At 42.4% G+C, this 14882-nt stretch overlaps 1 protein-coding gene across 1 annotated transcript in view; it reads right to left on the reverse strand.

Moving 5' to 3' along the window:
• DNAJC11 (DnaJ heat shock protein family (Hsp40) member C11) overlaps positions 1-14882 on the reverse strand; it is a 66373-nt gene that overhangs the window by 26710 nt on the left and 24781 nt on the right. Inside the window, exon 4 of the mRNA XM_012791517.2 lies at positions 8295-8396. Coding sequence (XP_012646971.1) covers positions 8295-8396 — 102 coding nt within the window. The remainder of the gene's footprint in view (positions 1-8294; positions 8397-14882) is intronic.

A 14882-nucleotide genomic window follows, 5' to 3' on the forward strand; every position in this document is an offset into this window, starting at 1 on the left:
AACCAACAGGATAGAACATGTCTATCTCAGGGTCCTGAAACCCTGCTCCCTCCCAAAATGACACTAAAGGAATAATAAAGGTACAGGCTCCCAAGGACAAAAAGAACATGAGAGGTAAAGGTGGCAGATAACAGGTATGAACCAATGTTTAGAAACAGGAAGAAGACAGAGTGATGGTAGTGATTCGGCAGACAATGCTGCAACCCAAGTGTCTCAGGAACTGGGGAGACCAAGACTCACTGTAATGGCAGTGGGAACTGGATCACTACCTGTTCTCCCAAGGAGCCAAGTGACAGAGGCTTGTTCTTTGGAGAAATCAAATGAGGATCTTCCAGGCAGAGCTAGGAAGTGTGAGGTATGTACCAGAAACAGGGACGGAATGAAACTCTATAAACTGAAGAGTTACTTCCCAAACTTGATCCCCCAGTCAGCTACAAGACTGCTGGCAGCCAGGCAGGAGACTGAAAAACCACACGCTAGTAAGAAAAGGCCTTTAGATGCTAACCTCCATAAAAACAGCCCAGAGTTAAGCCCCATAGGTTGACAAGTCCTGCCAAGTACAGGGAGTGTTCACTGGGCTTTACTGTCTCACTCTTTGGTTTTTACTTTTCTTTAGAGTTGGGGTCTCGCTGTGTTGTCCAGGCTGGATTCAAACTCCTGGGCTCAACCAACCCTCCTACCTCAGCCTCCTGAGCACACTGGCTCACTCTTTATAAACAGATAGCCAAGGATTACCAGACATCTGAGGAAAACCACCAACATGAAAGTCTGAAACCATGTAAAGACAAAAAAGAACCAGGAAGAAGCAGAGAATACAAATACCAAAGAAAACGGCAGGAAATGTGTAAGTAACATCTGTAGAAAAATAAGAGCTGCTGAATAAAAAATAACATTTATGAATGCTTACTATGTGCCAGGCATTCTTTTAAGTATTTGACATGTATTATTATTTCTTTGAATCCTTTCAGCAACAATATGATGTTGGCATGACGATTTCCATCTCACAGACGAGAAGCAGAGGGGAAGTAGCCTGCCCCAGGCCACACGGTTGACAAGTGGCAGAGCCAGGATTTGTGCCAGGCCACCCACCTCTACAGGACAAGTACCAAAGCCCTGCTCTGCACCTTCCCATGAATTGGAGCAGCGGTCCCACGGACCAATACCAGTGCACGGCCTGTTAGGATAGGAACTGGGCCGCACAGCAGGAGGTGAGGAGGTGAACAGCTGGTAAGCAGTAGAAGCTTCATCTGTACTTACAGCCGCTCCCCATCCGCTCCCCATCGCTGGCATCACCGCATAAGCTCCACCTCCTGTCAGATCCCCAGCAGCACTGGATTCTCATGTGAGCGTGAACCCTACTGTAAACTGTGCATCTGAGGGGTCTAGGTTGTGGCTCCTTGTGAGAATCCAATGCCTGATGATCTGAGGTGGAGCTGAGTTGGTGACACTAGTGCTGGGGAGCGGCTGCAAATACAGATCATCATAAGCAGAGAGGTCTGACTGCACAGTAAATGTGATGTGCTTGAATCATTCCAAAACCATCCCCCTGACCCCTGCCCCAGTCTGTGGAAAAACTGTCTTCCATGAAACCAGTCCCTGGTGCCAAAAAGGTTGGGGACTGCTGAATTAGAGAACAATAAAGCTCTTAGAAATGAAAAGTACAATAGCAATCGATTTTTAAATCAACATAAAGGTTGGCAAGTAACCTAGAAAAAAATCTCAAAAAAAGTAGAACTAAATGAAAAATATGCAAAATGGAGAGAAAAATATAAGAAAATAGATGATTAGTCCCAAAGGTCCAACATTTCAATAAAACTAACCTAGAAAGAGAGAAAAGGAAGAATAGAAAGGAAACTATATGAGAAAACTTCTCAGGGCTGAAGAACTCAAATTCCAGGTGGAAAGGCCCACTAAATGCAACAAATAAGAAAATTCACACAAAGTGTGCCCTTGTGGCACTTTAGATGTCTAGAGAAAAAGATGCCAAAAGTTTCCAAAGAGGAAAGAAAAGATTACATACATGGACAAGGATTCAGGACAGTATCCTCAACAGCAGCCCCGGAAGCTAGAAGACAATGGAACAAGGTCTTCCAGATCCAGAGGAAGAAGGATTTTCAAACTGAAATTTTATAGTCAGTCAAATTACATAAAGCCATCATTTTCTTTTTAGGTCTGAAACAGACAAAAATCAGCAATTCCCAATATTAAAGATACATTTTACAAAACGTATAAAGTTGGCTGGGTGCGGTGGCTCACTCCTGTAATCCTAGTACTCTGGGAGTCTGAGGCGGGAGGACAGCTCAAGGTCAGGAGTTTGAAACCAGCCTGAGCAAGAGTGAGACCCCTGTCTCTACCAAGGAATAGAAAGAAATTAATTGGCCAAGTAAAAATATACAGAAAAAATTAGCCAGGCATGGTGGCGCATGTCTGTAGTCCCAGCTACTAGGGAGGCTCAGGCAGAAAGATTACTTGAGCCCAGGAGTTTGAGGTTGCTGTGAGCTAGGCTGACGCCATGGCATTCTAGCCCAGGCAACAGAGTGAGATTCTGTCTCAAAAAAAAAAAAAAAGTATAAAGTTAAAGATACATTTTGTAAAAAGTCTATGTCTATACATACACACAATAAAAAAATATAAGGACACATGGTTTATAACTCTAAAAATCCTAAGCCCCCAACTGACTGAACAAACCCCCTCTTGGCCAAGGGGACCCCAGAAAAATCTTAAAACTGAGTTCCTGGCCATGAAAGAAAGGGAAGTCAGACACTTCTAATTATATCCTCTCCTTTTAGGAGTTTAGACAAAACAACTGACCAGCATTAATGTTAAAACAGAGATTATATGACTGACAAAACAGACACGTTGTGACAATAAGATAGTAAGTTATTAACAGGACCTAAGGCTACCCACGGCAAAGGTTAAGTCACAGCTGCAGGCCATCAATTTGCTTAGTAGATCACTCTGAATATATTGTGGCTTGCTGTTGGATTAGTAGACTCTCTTATGTCAACTTAAGCATTCCTTTCTATGGACTCCAAGTCTTTAGACAAAGCTTTATTTCTTTAACCAATTACAAATCAAAGACTCTTTGAACTCATCTATAACCTGTAAGCTCCATTTCCTCACATCTTGCTTTTTCAGGCCATACCAACGTATACTTCCTGTGTATGGATTTATGACTTTATAATACCATCAATTTCTACCTCCCTAAAATGTATAAAACCGAACTGTAATCTGGTCTCTTCAGGCACATTTTCCGAGGACTTCTTGAGACCATGTTTTCCTGACGACTTGTCACTCATATTTGGCTCAGAATAAATTTTAAATTATTTACGGAGTTTAGTTTACAAAGATACAATCAAGACATCTAAATCAGCCAGGCATGGTGGCTCATGCCTGTAATCCTAGCACTCTGGGAGGCCGAGGTGGGAGGATCGCTCAAGGTCAGGAGTTTGAGACTAGCCTGAGCAAAAGCGAGACCCCATCTCTACTAAAAACAGAAAGAAATTAATTGGCCAACTAAAACTATATAGAAAAAATTAGCCGGGCATGGTGGCACATGCCTGTAGTCTCAGCTACTCGGGAGGCGGAGGCAGGAGGATTGCCTGAGCCCAGGAGTTTGAGGTTGCTGTGAGCTAACACCACAGCACTCTAGCCAGGGCAACAGAGTGAGACTTTGTCTCAAAAAAAAAAAAAAAATTTAAATTTTAATTGACAAAGACTGTATATATTCAAAGTGTACAAAGCGGTGATTTGATATATGTGTACACTGTGTAATGATCATCACAATCAAATCAACACATCCATCACTATCCATGCTGAATTATTTACCTGGCCATAAGGATAACATGAGACATTTCTGCCAATTGCAATCTCAACAGTAACTCTTTTTTTTTTATTTTATTTTTCTCCATACCAGTCATCCAATCAATGGTAACTCTTTACTAAGTGAAAATTCCACCAAAATGGGACAAGAGGCAATGTGAAATTTGCCTATTTTATAACTGATGAACGTAGGATGTCTCTTGTGATGACTGTTTCTTCAGCAACACTTTCTCTGAAATGAAAGTGAGAACCTGTATTCTCCAATTTTATGGAGGACCAAATTCAAACTTAGCAGGGTTTCTAAGAATAATTCTGGGCCAACCACTACTCGCCACTCCCACCCCACTGCGCACTGCCCCCTGTGTAAACAGTAGTCTTTAATGCTGAGAGCTTCTTTGTAAGTGATTACGCTGATGGAGGGTGGAACACCCCTCCAATTAATACTTAAAGACAAACAGCTTTTTATCTTTGATCCTCTCTGTGCCTTCTGCATACATAGCCAAGACCATGTCTCTCCTCCAAAGGCCCAGTTTTGCATCACAGCACTTTCTCAGACTTGATTAACCAGGCTTTTGTCCCTTCTCCTTATATGACAGCTTCCCAATTTCTCCAATTTCAACAGCAGCCCATTTCTGCATACGGTAAATTGCCTCTTCCTGCCATTGAGCACAACAAACATATGGGTGCAAACAGCTTTTCTTCTGCTCTACTATGCTGTCAGCCAAGCTGAGTCAGTTTTATGACATCAGAATCATTTCCACATAACACACCGTTACACAAATTAAAACCACAGGCTCATTCTGATGGCTGTAATCACTAGCCATGGCAACCAAAAATTTTAAAAAGTCCTTTAAAAATAATTGAGTAATGTACTCATATATCTTTATAAAAACATTTTGGGATTTAGAAATATTTCTATGGTTATATCCCTTCCCTGATACATCATTTAAAATTTTTTTCTGATACAGCTGAATTGTGTTTCTCAGCTATTACATGAACCATACTGATAACGGAGCCTTTCTAAATTAGAAAAGAGGTCTTGCCAAGAAGTTTATATTACCTCTGTAATAGCAAAAGAATGGAATGGTCCAGGAAATAATGTAATAATCTCCATGAAACTATTCTGTAACACGATCAAAAAAAAAAAAAAAATAAAGCAACATATGCCCTCATAGACAGTCAAGCTCCCTCCAAACAATCTTAACTTAATCCTCTGCTCCATCTACATGGGATCTAAACAAGTTCAAGAAGAAGGCAGCAACGAGTCTGATGTAGTCTTTTCTATTAAAAAAGGTGCTCAAGTGGCTGCCATCCACAGAGAGATAACATTTATGGGTATTAACAAAAGAAAGGATTAAAATAATCAATATGAAGTAAAGATAGCAGAGAACAACTCCATTATGTGATCTCAGTCCCTAAAGGCAAGAAATGTAGAATGGATTATGCAAATAAAACAGAGATACAAAGATGGCAGGAGGATGGCCAGGGTGGTCCAATTCCAGTTTCACACAGGTCCTGCCTGCCCAGCCACAGGTCCCTCTCCAATTCTGATTCAATGTGGAGGGACCAGGAGACATGGGGACCCCAATCACCTGAGCTTGGTGTTTTCCAGCAGGAAATACAGGCAGAGGAATTTGTTTCCACGAGGCAAAAGAAAGGCAGAAAACAGAGGCAATTAGAACCAAGGAACTTGGTTCCAGGCAGTGGGCCTCTTGGCAAACCTCCCATTTTACACAGGGAGAAACTGGGCTAAGGCTGGAGAAGGGACTTCACTGAGGGCACAGACTGGATGGTGGAATCTCAATCTGGATCCAGGGTTCCTGACTCCAAGTCCAGGGCTTTACCATACTGTTTCCATACAGGGCATGGTATCCTAGCACTCCTAGGATCACCTTGAGGTCAGGAGTTTGAGACCAGCCTGAGCAAGAGTGAGACCTTGCCTCTACTAAAACCAAAAAATTAGCCACGTGTGGTGGTGGCACCTGTAGTCTCAGCTACTTGGGAGGTTGAGGCAGGAGGATCACTAGAGCCCAGGAGTCCGAAGTTGCTGTGAGCTAGGCTGATGCCACTGCCTTCTAGGCTGGGCAACAGAGCAAGACACTATCTCAAAAAATAAATAAATAAAATAAAATAATAATAATATCTATTTCATGGGTTTTCAATTTTTTAATGATTTGGCATGGTGATCAGGACAGATGTCCTCATTTTACAAATGAGAAAATGAGACAGTCTGCTCTGTGTCTTGCTTCCTTGTGCCAGTCGTTCTTTCTAACGGATGCTTCTGCCCACTGCCTTTTTGCCTGGTAGATACATCCTACTGGAGAATCCCTATGTAACACACTTCTATTGATAAAAACGGAGAGAAATATCCAGTTTCAAGTTTTAGGAGGCAGCATCCCCGATGGTATCCAGCCCGCAAACCCCCTTACAGACTTGTCCTTTAAGTGAGTCCCACTGATAGGCTGGTCTCTATGCTTGTCATAAGTGTCCTCCTCCCTGTGTGAGTGTGTGTTTTTTTTTTAAAGAACAACTCAAGACATGTCACTCGCTATGGTCTTAAAAAAGATCACCTCTTCCTTCTTAGGATAAGGATGTTCCAGACCTTTCTGCTCATCTTGAAAAATGATCAAACAAAAAACCCCTTGGAAATGGAATGAAAGATCCAGCTCGAATCCTCTCCTCAAAATGCCGCATGGCCAACATCTGGTTATTACTTGATATTTCTGGCTAGAAAATGTTTTATTTATTCAGAAGCAGTTTATGGAAGTAGCAAACTACTGGAAATTTTAAAATAACTTGCTTATATGAAACGGCCACAGCTGTGCTCCCACATTCCACAGACACACGGCCCACAAATGTGATACATTCGCACAGAAGCCCAGTGAGCAGCCACCGCACACACCCAGATGGCTGATGTGATCAGAGGACACAGGCTCAGGATGACCGCGAGGTTCTCTTTCCCTTTCACTGCTCTGAATGCAGCAAAACTCCAGCCAGAACAGCAAAAGACGCCAAGGGAACAGCCTGCTCCTGCCAGGCCCTGCCCCACTCCCCATCCTCCTCTCCACGTGCCAACACTGACCTTCCAAACCAGACCTCCCAGTGCACTGCCCTGGGCACCCGGCCGCGAGATCTGGGTAGGAATCAAGGCGTCTCAGAGATTTTCAACCCTCCCAATTATCTCAAATTCTCTGACTTGGTTCATCCCATGTTTCGACTTTCTACCTCCATCTGACCAAAGGATAACTCCGCACTGCTGAAGTCAACACCTTTTGAAGGAGAGAGTGGGCAGATGGGAGCAGAGGTGTTGGGATTTTCAAACCTAATTTGAAAAGTCAGATTCATATAGATGGGCCTGTTTTGAATACATGGTCCTTAAATGCTGTAAGGGTCTTTAAAAAAATCTGCTTTCTAGAATATATTTGGTCAGAGGTTTATCTTACCATGTTTCCCAGTTTAAGCTAGCATCTGTCCTTTTTCTTTAGAAGATTTAAAGAAAAAAATAAAGAAAAATAATGATGCTTATTACTTTATAGGGCTGCCCCTCTCCTAACAATGCCACTGAGTTGACACAGATCATGGTGGAAGAGTGGGGGTGGAGGGTGTCAGCTCCTTATTGTGACAGACACAGGCTGTCTGCCCAGCCATCCTGGCCACACTGATAGAACCTGGCCGCTGAGCCTTCTTACTAACCACGGTTGAACAGTACATTGGGCCACATTCAGGCACCCAGTACAATTGGCATCTCAGATTGACCAGATACCCTATTTGCCCCAGGGCTGGAACACGTGCTCAAAACAATCTCCCCAGAAAACTGAAGGAAAAAGATATCATACACGAGACTGAAAAGTAACTCTGGCTCAGTGGTGTCACTGGGTTAAATGACTCAAACCCCAGATCCAACTCTCACGGCTATTGAAAGAGCTTGGTGGCTGGTGTTCATGGCATAGTTCCATGGGGTGGTAAGAGCAAGGGGCTCTGTGTGACAATCCTGAAATGCCCCAAACATTGTGTTATTTGGCTCTCTGTATTCCAACTGGTAGGCTGGGAATTCTGTGGCCTAAATGCTTAAGCAGTTGTTACCTGGTTATCTTTTCCCTGACACTGTCCTCTAACTCATTTTCAGTGTCAAGGATGTGGGCATAGTTGGAGGAAAAGGTCTTAGAGAACTAGTCCGTGTTTCTGCCTGGGGAATCCCCTTGGCTTCTGGGCAAACCAGGGGATTGGTTTTGTCTTCTCTCAATATGGTTCTAAACACTGTCTCCTGGTCAGCAGCAGCAGCCTTGCTGACAGCTACCAGGGCCCAGCTTTCCAGAAAGATACTATTGGAGGTAATACAGTGTAAGCAAAATTGTGTCCCAACCAGCTTTGTATGCTATTACTTTAACCCACCAGCACCTAATTATTCTAGACTGGGCTTCTGGTGATGAAGGCTTTCAACATGTCTTCATTAAACCTGGCCCCTGGCTTACCTTGGGATTGGTTCTCTGCTGCAGTCTCCGCTCTTCCCTCTCTCTCTGCAGCCGCTCAAACTCCTCTCGAATTTCAGCGGGGGTTCTCCTCCTTTCCACAACCTACCGGCAGAATCAGAAGGCAAGTGAGGACCCAGGAAGTGAGGGAAACATATACTTTTAAGAAATCAATTCTGATGTGCATATGCTGCCTGCAGTTCTGCTGTGCCCTCTCCCAGGACCCTAAGAGCCATCAGGGGAACTGCAATGAGTTTTTCCATCAGAGGGCTCCAGCCCCGAGTGAGGGGAGGGCTCTGCCACCCACCTGGTCATTCCCAAGGAGGAGCTTTCCCCTGGCTCTCCAGAGTGACTTAAACATTCTATTCTTTACTTTAGTAACTTATCTCTAAGGCTGCAGGAATCATACCAAAAAAACCTTCACTTTAAATCTCATAGTTAAGATTTCCTAATGAGTCACAGATAACAAACATTAAATACCAAAATGAAGGCACACCAGCTCTCCCTAGTGTGCTGGGGGAAGCACTAGGGATTGCTTCTGGGACCAAAGGATCTCAGCCGTCAAGTCTGGGGATTTTAGAACCACGGGACTGTCCCTCCTTCAATAGGATATGAGCCTTAGAAGGTAGGATGCCAGTTACACACTAGAATAACAATACTCAGGCACTAAACAGTGGACCTCATTAAACTCAGGGATGCACAATGATGTCAAATCTGAGAAAATAAGGCATTCCAATTTAGCCTTTCTTAGCTCAGCAAGAAAGGAAGACAATCTGGTTGAGATTTCAAAGAGGTGGAAAGAAACATGAGAAAGGAAAGGCTGCCTGGCTTCACATCTGTGAAAGAAGAAACTGCACTGCACAATTTCTAAGGGTCCTGTTGATGGCCACAAAATGTTATGCACCTGTGAGAAACAGAGCATGGAAGCGGGCCAGAAAAAACAATCACTATTTTTCTGTCTATCATAACCAAAGTCATCAGATGGAATGGAGGGTGGGGGGATGGGGGAGGTATATTCCCTGTGTCAGTGTGAGAAATACACATAAGCCTTGAGATGCTGCTCAGAGATTATCTGAAAAGGGGGAATGTAAGAAAAAGCTACCTTGAAAATTTCAAGTTTTAAAAATTATTTTAAGGCCGGGCGTGGTGGCTCACGCCTGTAACCCTAGCACTCTGGGAGGCTGAGGCAGGTGGATCGTTTGAGCCCAAGAGTTCGAGACCAGCCTGAGCAAGAGCCAGATCCTGTCTCTACTAAAAATAGAAAGAAATTAATTGGCCAACTAAAAATATATAGAAAAAAATTAGCCAGGCATGGTGGCACATGCCTGTAGTCCCAGCTACTCAGGAGGCTGAGGCAGAAGGATTGCTTGAGCCCGGGAGTTTGAGGTTGCTGTGAGCTAGGCTGACACCATGGCACTCTAGCCCAGGAAACAGAGTAAGACTTTGTCTCAAAAAGAAAAAAAAATTATTTTTAAAAATACAGCAAAAAAATCAACAGCACAGAGGGATGTGAAGTAAAAAGTACAAGATTCCTCCTTTACCCACATTCCCTTTTGTCACAGGTTAACATTTTTTGTCTTTTCCTAAAAATCTTCTATGCATGTGTATGTATATATGTATTTTTAAACAAAAATGAGATCATATTATAGCCTTTGTGCAACTTGATTTTATTTTTCAACAATAGCCTACCCAAAAAAACCAGTAGCCTATTCAAAAAAATCTGAGAAATTTGTTCACTACTTTAGGGAGGCAAACAGAAAAAAAATAAAGTTAACATTTTATCCTCTAATAAACCAATATACATCAATAATTACTAAAAGCGGGGAAATGGTTCTTTTTAAGGAAGCTTTTAAATAAGGGGATTGTTAAAATCATCCAAGAACAAACTGAAAGTCCCAAATGGCACGGACAGTGATTACTTTGTGACCTCACAAGAACATAACACGTTCTTCCATTTAACAGATAAAGCAAGTTCACTCTGCCAAGGCTCAGAAACATCAATGGCGTGTATACTGTGTACCTTTTCATGGTACTCTCACTTCCTAAGACTACTCTTTTTGGCCTGGACAAAAACAAGGTCCAGTTTTTCAAAATTTTCATCATCTTCTCAATCTATTATTAGCCTCTTCCTTCATCAAATGAAAACAAAAATAAAAGAGCTTCAGGAAAATGTAATCAACTATTCTATTTTACTTTGAAATCCAGAAAAAATGATTTAAAATACTTTAAAAATTGCGAAATCACAACTTATCTGGCCCCTGCTAATGGTGACCTAAGCAACCCATCATCAAGGACAAGGCCTAGGTGTGAGACTGTGAGTCCTCAACATGGCCCACAGTAATAACCTGGATGAAAGATTTCATAATCCAGTATTCTTTCTAATAGGATGCTAGTTTTAAAAATGTAGATTAAAGTCTGAATAGCTATAACTTTAACCAGTGACATAAACAGACCATGAATATGCCCATATACTACTACTTTTTTCAGAAACAGATTTGTAAGATCCTGGGAATTAAAATCCTAGACTTAAACACTGTAGGAAATAAAAAAAAAAACCTGCAAAGTGTCAGGCTCCAAAGAGACGACAGCAGAAAAAAATTTGTTCTCTTTCTTCTTTTTGAGACAGATTCTCACTCTCTTGCCTGGACTATAGTGCCGTGGGGTCAGCCTAGCTCATAGCAACATCAAACTCCTGGGCTCAAGCAATCCTCCTGCCTCAGCCTCCCAGGTAGCTTGGGACTACAGGCATGCACCACCATGCTCGGCTAATTTTTTTCTATTTTCAGTTGTTTGGCTAATTTCTTTCTATTTTTAGTAGAGACAGGGTCTGGCTCTTGCTCAGGCTGGTCTTGAACTCCAAGCAATCCTCCTGCCTTGGCCTCCCAGAGTGCTAGGATTACAGGTGTGAGCCACTGCGCCTGGCCTAAAACATTTGTTTTCAGGAATTCTAGCTGGTTAACCTTTGCAGACTGAACAATAGCTGCAAAATTACTTCCTCTTTGCTACACTCTATGATAGCTATAGAGGCAAATTATCCAAAGGAGCCAGATCATTCCATTTCTAGACATATTTTACACAAGTTTTGCAAACAGTTGGTGCATAATCAGAGCTGCAAAGTCAATTTGCTGGCTCCTCTAGAGCAGTAAAGATGCTCAGCTGGGCAGGGCATTCTCATTCTCAGCTTCCATAGGCCTCTGCCAGCCTTGATTATTTATATCTTTCTTTAAACAGAGTACCTGACACTGGGGAGTGGAACAGGATTAAACCAGTATGAGCTGCTCTTTTCCATCTCAGCAACCCTCAGATAGAAGCATCTGGGAACACAGCATCCCAAGCTGCATTATAGTTGGTAAATACCAGACGTTTCCAATGTTTTCCATGAACAGAGTGTATCACGTGCAGCTTGTGAATCTATACAACTGTATTGTTCACCTGGACCATCTGCCAACTAGGTCTATCCCTGTGCCAGCCAGAAAACTGACTTTATCAAAGAGAGGATAAAGGAGATCTCCAAAAGCTGGGTGGCATAATGGAAATAGGACAGACACTTAGGCTCTCTGCCTTTGACATGACCACTAACCTGGGAGACCTTGGGCAAGTCACTTCACCTCTCTAAGCTTCAGTTTTCCTGCTATAAAATGAGGAGGGTTAAACTACACCATTTCCAAGGCATTGTCCAGTTTGGATATCCTATGATTCTAGCTAGTCAACTTTTTATTTTGGAATAATTTTAGAAAATTATTTAGAACTTTAGAAAAGCTGCAAAGATAGTACAGAAAGTTCTAGTATGCCCTACACCCAGCTTCAGCTAATGTGAACATCTTCCATGACAATGAAACATCGGTCAAATCCAAGAAACAAATCCAAGTATATTAGTACACTTCTATTAATTAAACCTAGACTTTTCAGATTTCACTAGTTTTTCCACTAACATTTTTTTTCTGTTCCATGTCCAATCCAAGATACCACACTGCCTTTAGTCATGTCTCTTTAGTCTCTTCTGCTCTGTGACAGCTCTAAGTCTTTCCTAATTTTTCATAATCTTGGCCATATTATTGTAATAGAGATCGACTTTCTCAAGTACTCTAAGGCTAATGTCAAAGAGAGAGGGAAAAATGAAATATGGATGATATAAAGGATTACAGACAAAAACTAAACTGCAGAGGATCCAGGCTAAGGCACGCAATTCTAAATGTACACTAACATCCGAAAGTGGTATCTGTAGGAGATCTGAGTTATGTGGTTTCCATCCCACTTGCCAGACTCAGTACTGTCAAAGCACTGACAGTACAAAGCTGGATTTTCGCATTCCCAGGCAAAGATCAATTTCATTTGCTAACCAACTTCAAGAACTAAAATGGCTGGTTTTATAAGTTGGGAATTATCTCATTCCTATAGAATCATACCAGAGATAACAAGGGCTCTTTTTTTCTTTTCTTTGAGACAGAGTCTCGCTTTGTTGCCCAGGCTAGAGTGAGTGCCGTGGCGTCAGCCTAGCTCACAGCAACCTCAAACTCCTGGGCCCAAGCAATCCTCCTGCCTCAGCCTCCCAAGTAGCTGGGACTACAGGCATGCACCACCATGTCCGGCTAATTTTTTCTATATATATTAGTTGGCCAATTAATTTCTTTGTATTTATAGTAGAGACAGGGTCTTGCTCTTGCTCAGGCTGGTTTCAAACTCCTGACCTGGAGCAATCTGCCTGCCTCGGCTTCCCAGAGTGCTAGGATTACAGGTGTGAGCCACCAGCGCCCGCTAACAAAGGCTCTTAAAGGCTTAAAAAAAAAAAAAAAAAAGGCCGGGCGCTGTGGCTCACGCCTGTAATCCTAGCTCTTGGGAGGCCGAGGCGGGCGGATTGCTCAAGGTCAGGAGTTCAAAACCAGCCTGAGCAAGAGCGAGACCCCGTCTCTACTATAAAATAGAAATAAATTAATTGGCCAACTGATATATATATAAAAAAAATTAGCCGGGCATGGTGGCGCATGCCTGTAGTCCCAGCTACTCGGGAGGCTGAGGCAGAAGGATCACTCGAGCCCAGGAGTTTGAGGTTGCTGTGAGCGAGGCTGACGCCACGGCACTCACTCTAGCCTGGGCAACAAAGCGAGACTCTGTCTCAAAAAAAAAAAAAAAAAAAAAAAAAAAGACTGAAAGCTTACCTAATGACTGAAAACAGGGCCAATATTTGAGCACTCTAAAGAAGCTTTGATTTCATCTCCAGTGTCCACCTATAAGATGGGGGTGATAGTACTGCTGGGGTGGGGAGTGATTTCTATGTCTGCAGGGGACTTTGCGATCTCTGGATTAAAGGCATCTCAGATACTCAGGGTATTAACAGTGCCCTTCACTCTTCACTGACTACCCATATGTTTAGCCTAATAAATATGTACTAAATGGATACCCTTCAGCAATTGAAAAGTTTAATAGTCTAAAAATACTAGCAACAGCAGGAAGAGAACACAGCTTCCTCTCTGCAGTGAAAGCTCTTTCTTCGGTGGGAGAATCCTCACCTGAAACAATCCAGCCAGCTGTATATTCTTTGAAGGAATGTCGATGCCGGCTCCATAAAATGCGCTTGAGTTCAGTGAGACTTTTCTGTACAGTATGAATGAATGATGCGCTCAACTTTCCTATTGTATGTTAAGCAGTAATACATCTCTGAGTAAGTATCTGGGGAGGTACCATCATTTAGTCCTCCTTGAAGGCATTTTTATCTTGCAATGAAAGCTCGGTATCAACATGAAAAAAAAATGCAATTCTGATCCATGAGAACCTATTTTCCTTAAAGTAGTTTACTAAAAAATATGAATATCGGCCGGGCATGGTGGCTCACGCCTGTAATCCTAGCACTCTGGGAGGCCGAGGCAGGCAGATTGCTCGAGGTCAGGAGTTCGAAACCAGCCTGAGCAAGAGCGAGACCCCGTCTCTACTAAAAATAGAAAGAAATTAATTGACCAACTAAAAATACATATACAAAAAATTAGCCGGGCATGGTGGCACATGCCTGTAGTCCCAGCTACTCGGGAGGCTAAGGCAGTAGAATCACTTGAGCCCAGGAGTTGGAGGTTGCTGTGAGCTAGGCTGATGCCACAGCACTCACTCTAGCCTGGGCAACAAAGTGAGACTCTGTCTCAAAATAAAAATAAATAAATAAACAAAAAATATGAATATAAAGTTTATCCATTCATCACCTACAACTTTCTATATATATATATATATGTATATATATATATATTTTCCTTCTATTTCCTGGTGATGAGATAGCTATATATTTTTATTTATTTATGTAGCTTAAACTCAGTGGTATGAAAAGATGCCTACATGTTTTTTATAATCACTATTATGTGTGTGGTTTGGCTTTGTTTCTAATGGGCAGGGAATCTGGTTTGGTGATAGGAAGACCCCATGGCCCCATTAGAGTTGGGATGCTGCTGCTGGGAACTAACAACCCAGACTGCAGTGGGAATATGTAATGGGGTCCTACAGCATTTTAGCTACCCCAACAGCTGCCTTAAAAGTTGTAACCAACCCACATCTTTAAGAAGCAAGGGAGCTTTAAAGTGGTATATAAAGTATGTGGAGAAATTAAATTAC

This window comes from Microcebus murinus, chromosome 2 (genome assembly GCF_040939455.1).
Source record: "Microcebus murinus isolate Inina chromosome 2, M.murinus_Inina_mat1.0, whole genome shotgun sequence".
NCBI classification, from domain to species: Eukaryota; Metazoa; Chordata; class Mammalia; order Primates; family Cheirogaleidae; genus Microcebus; species Microcebus murinus.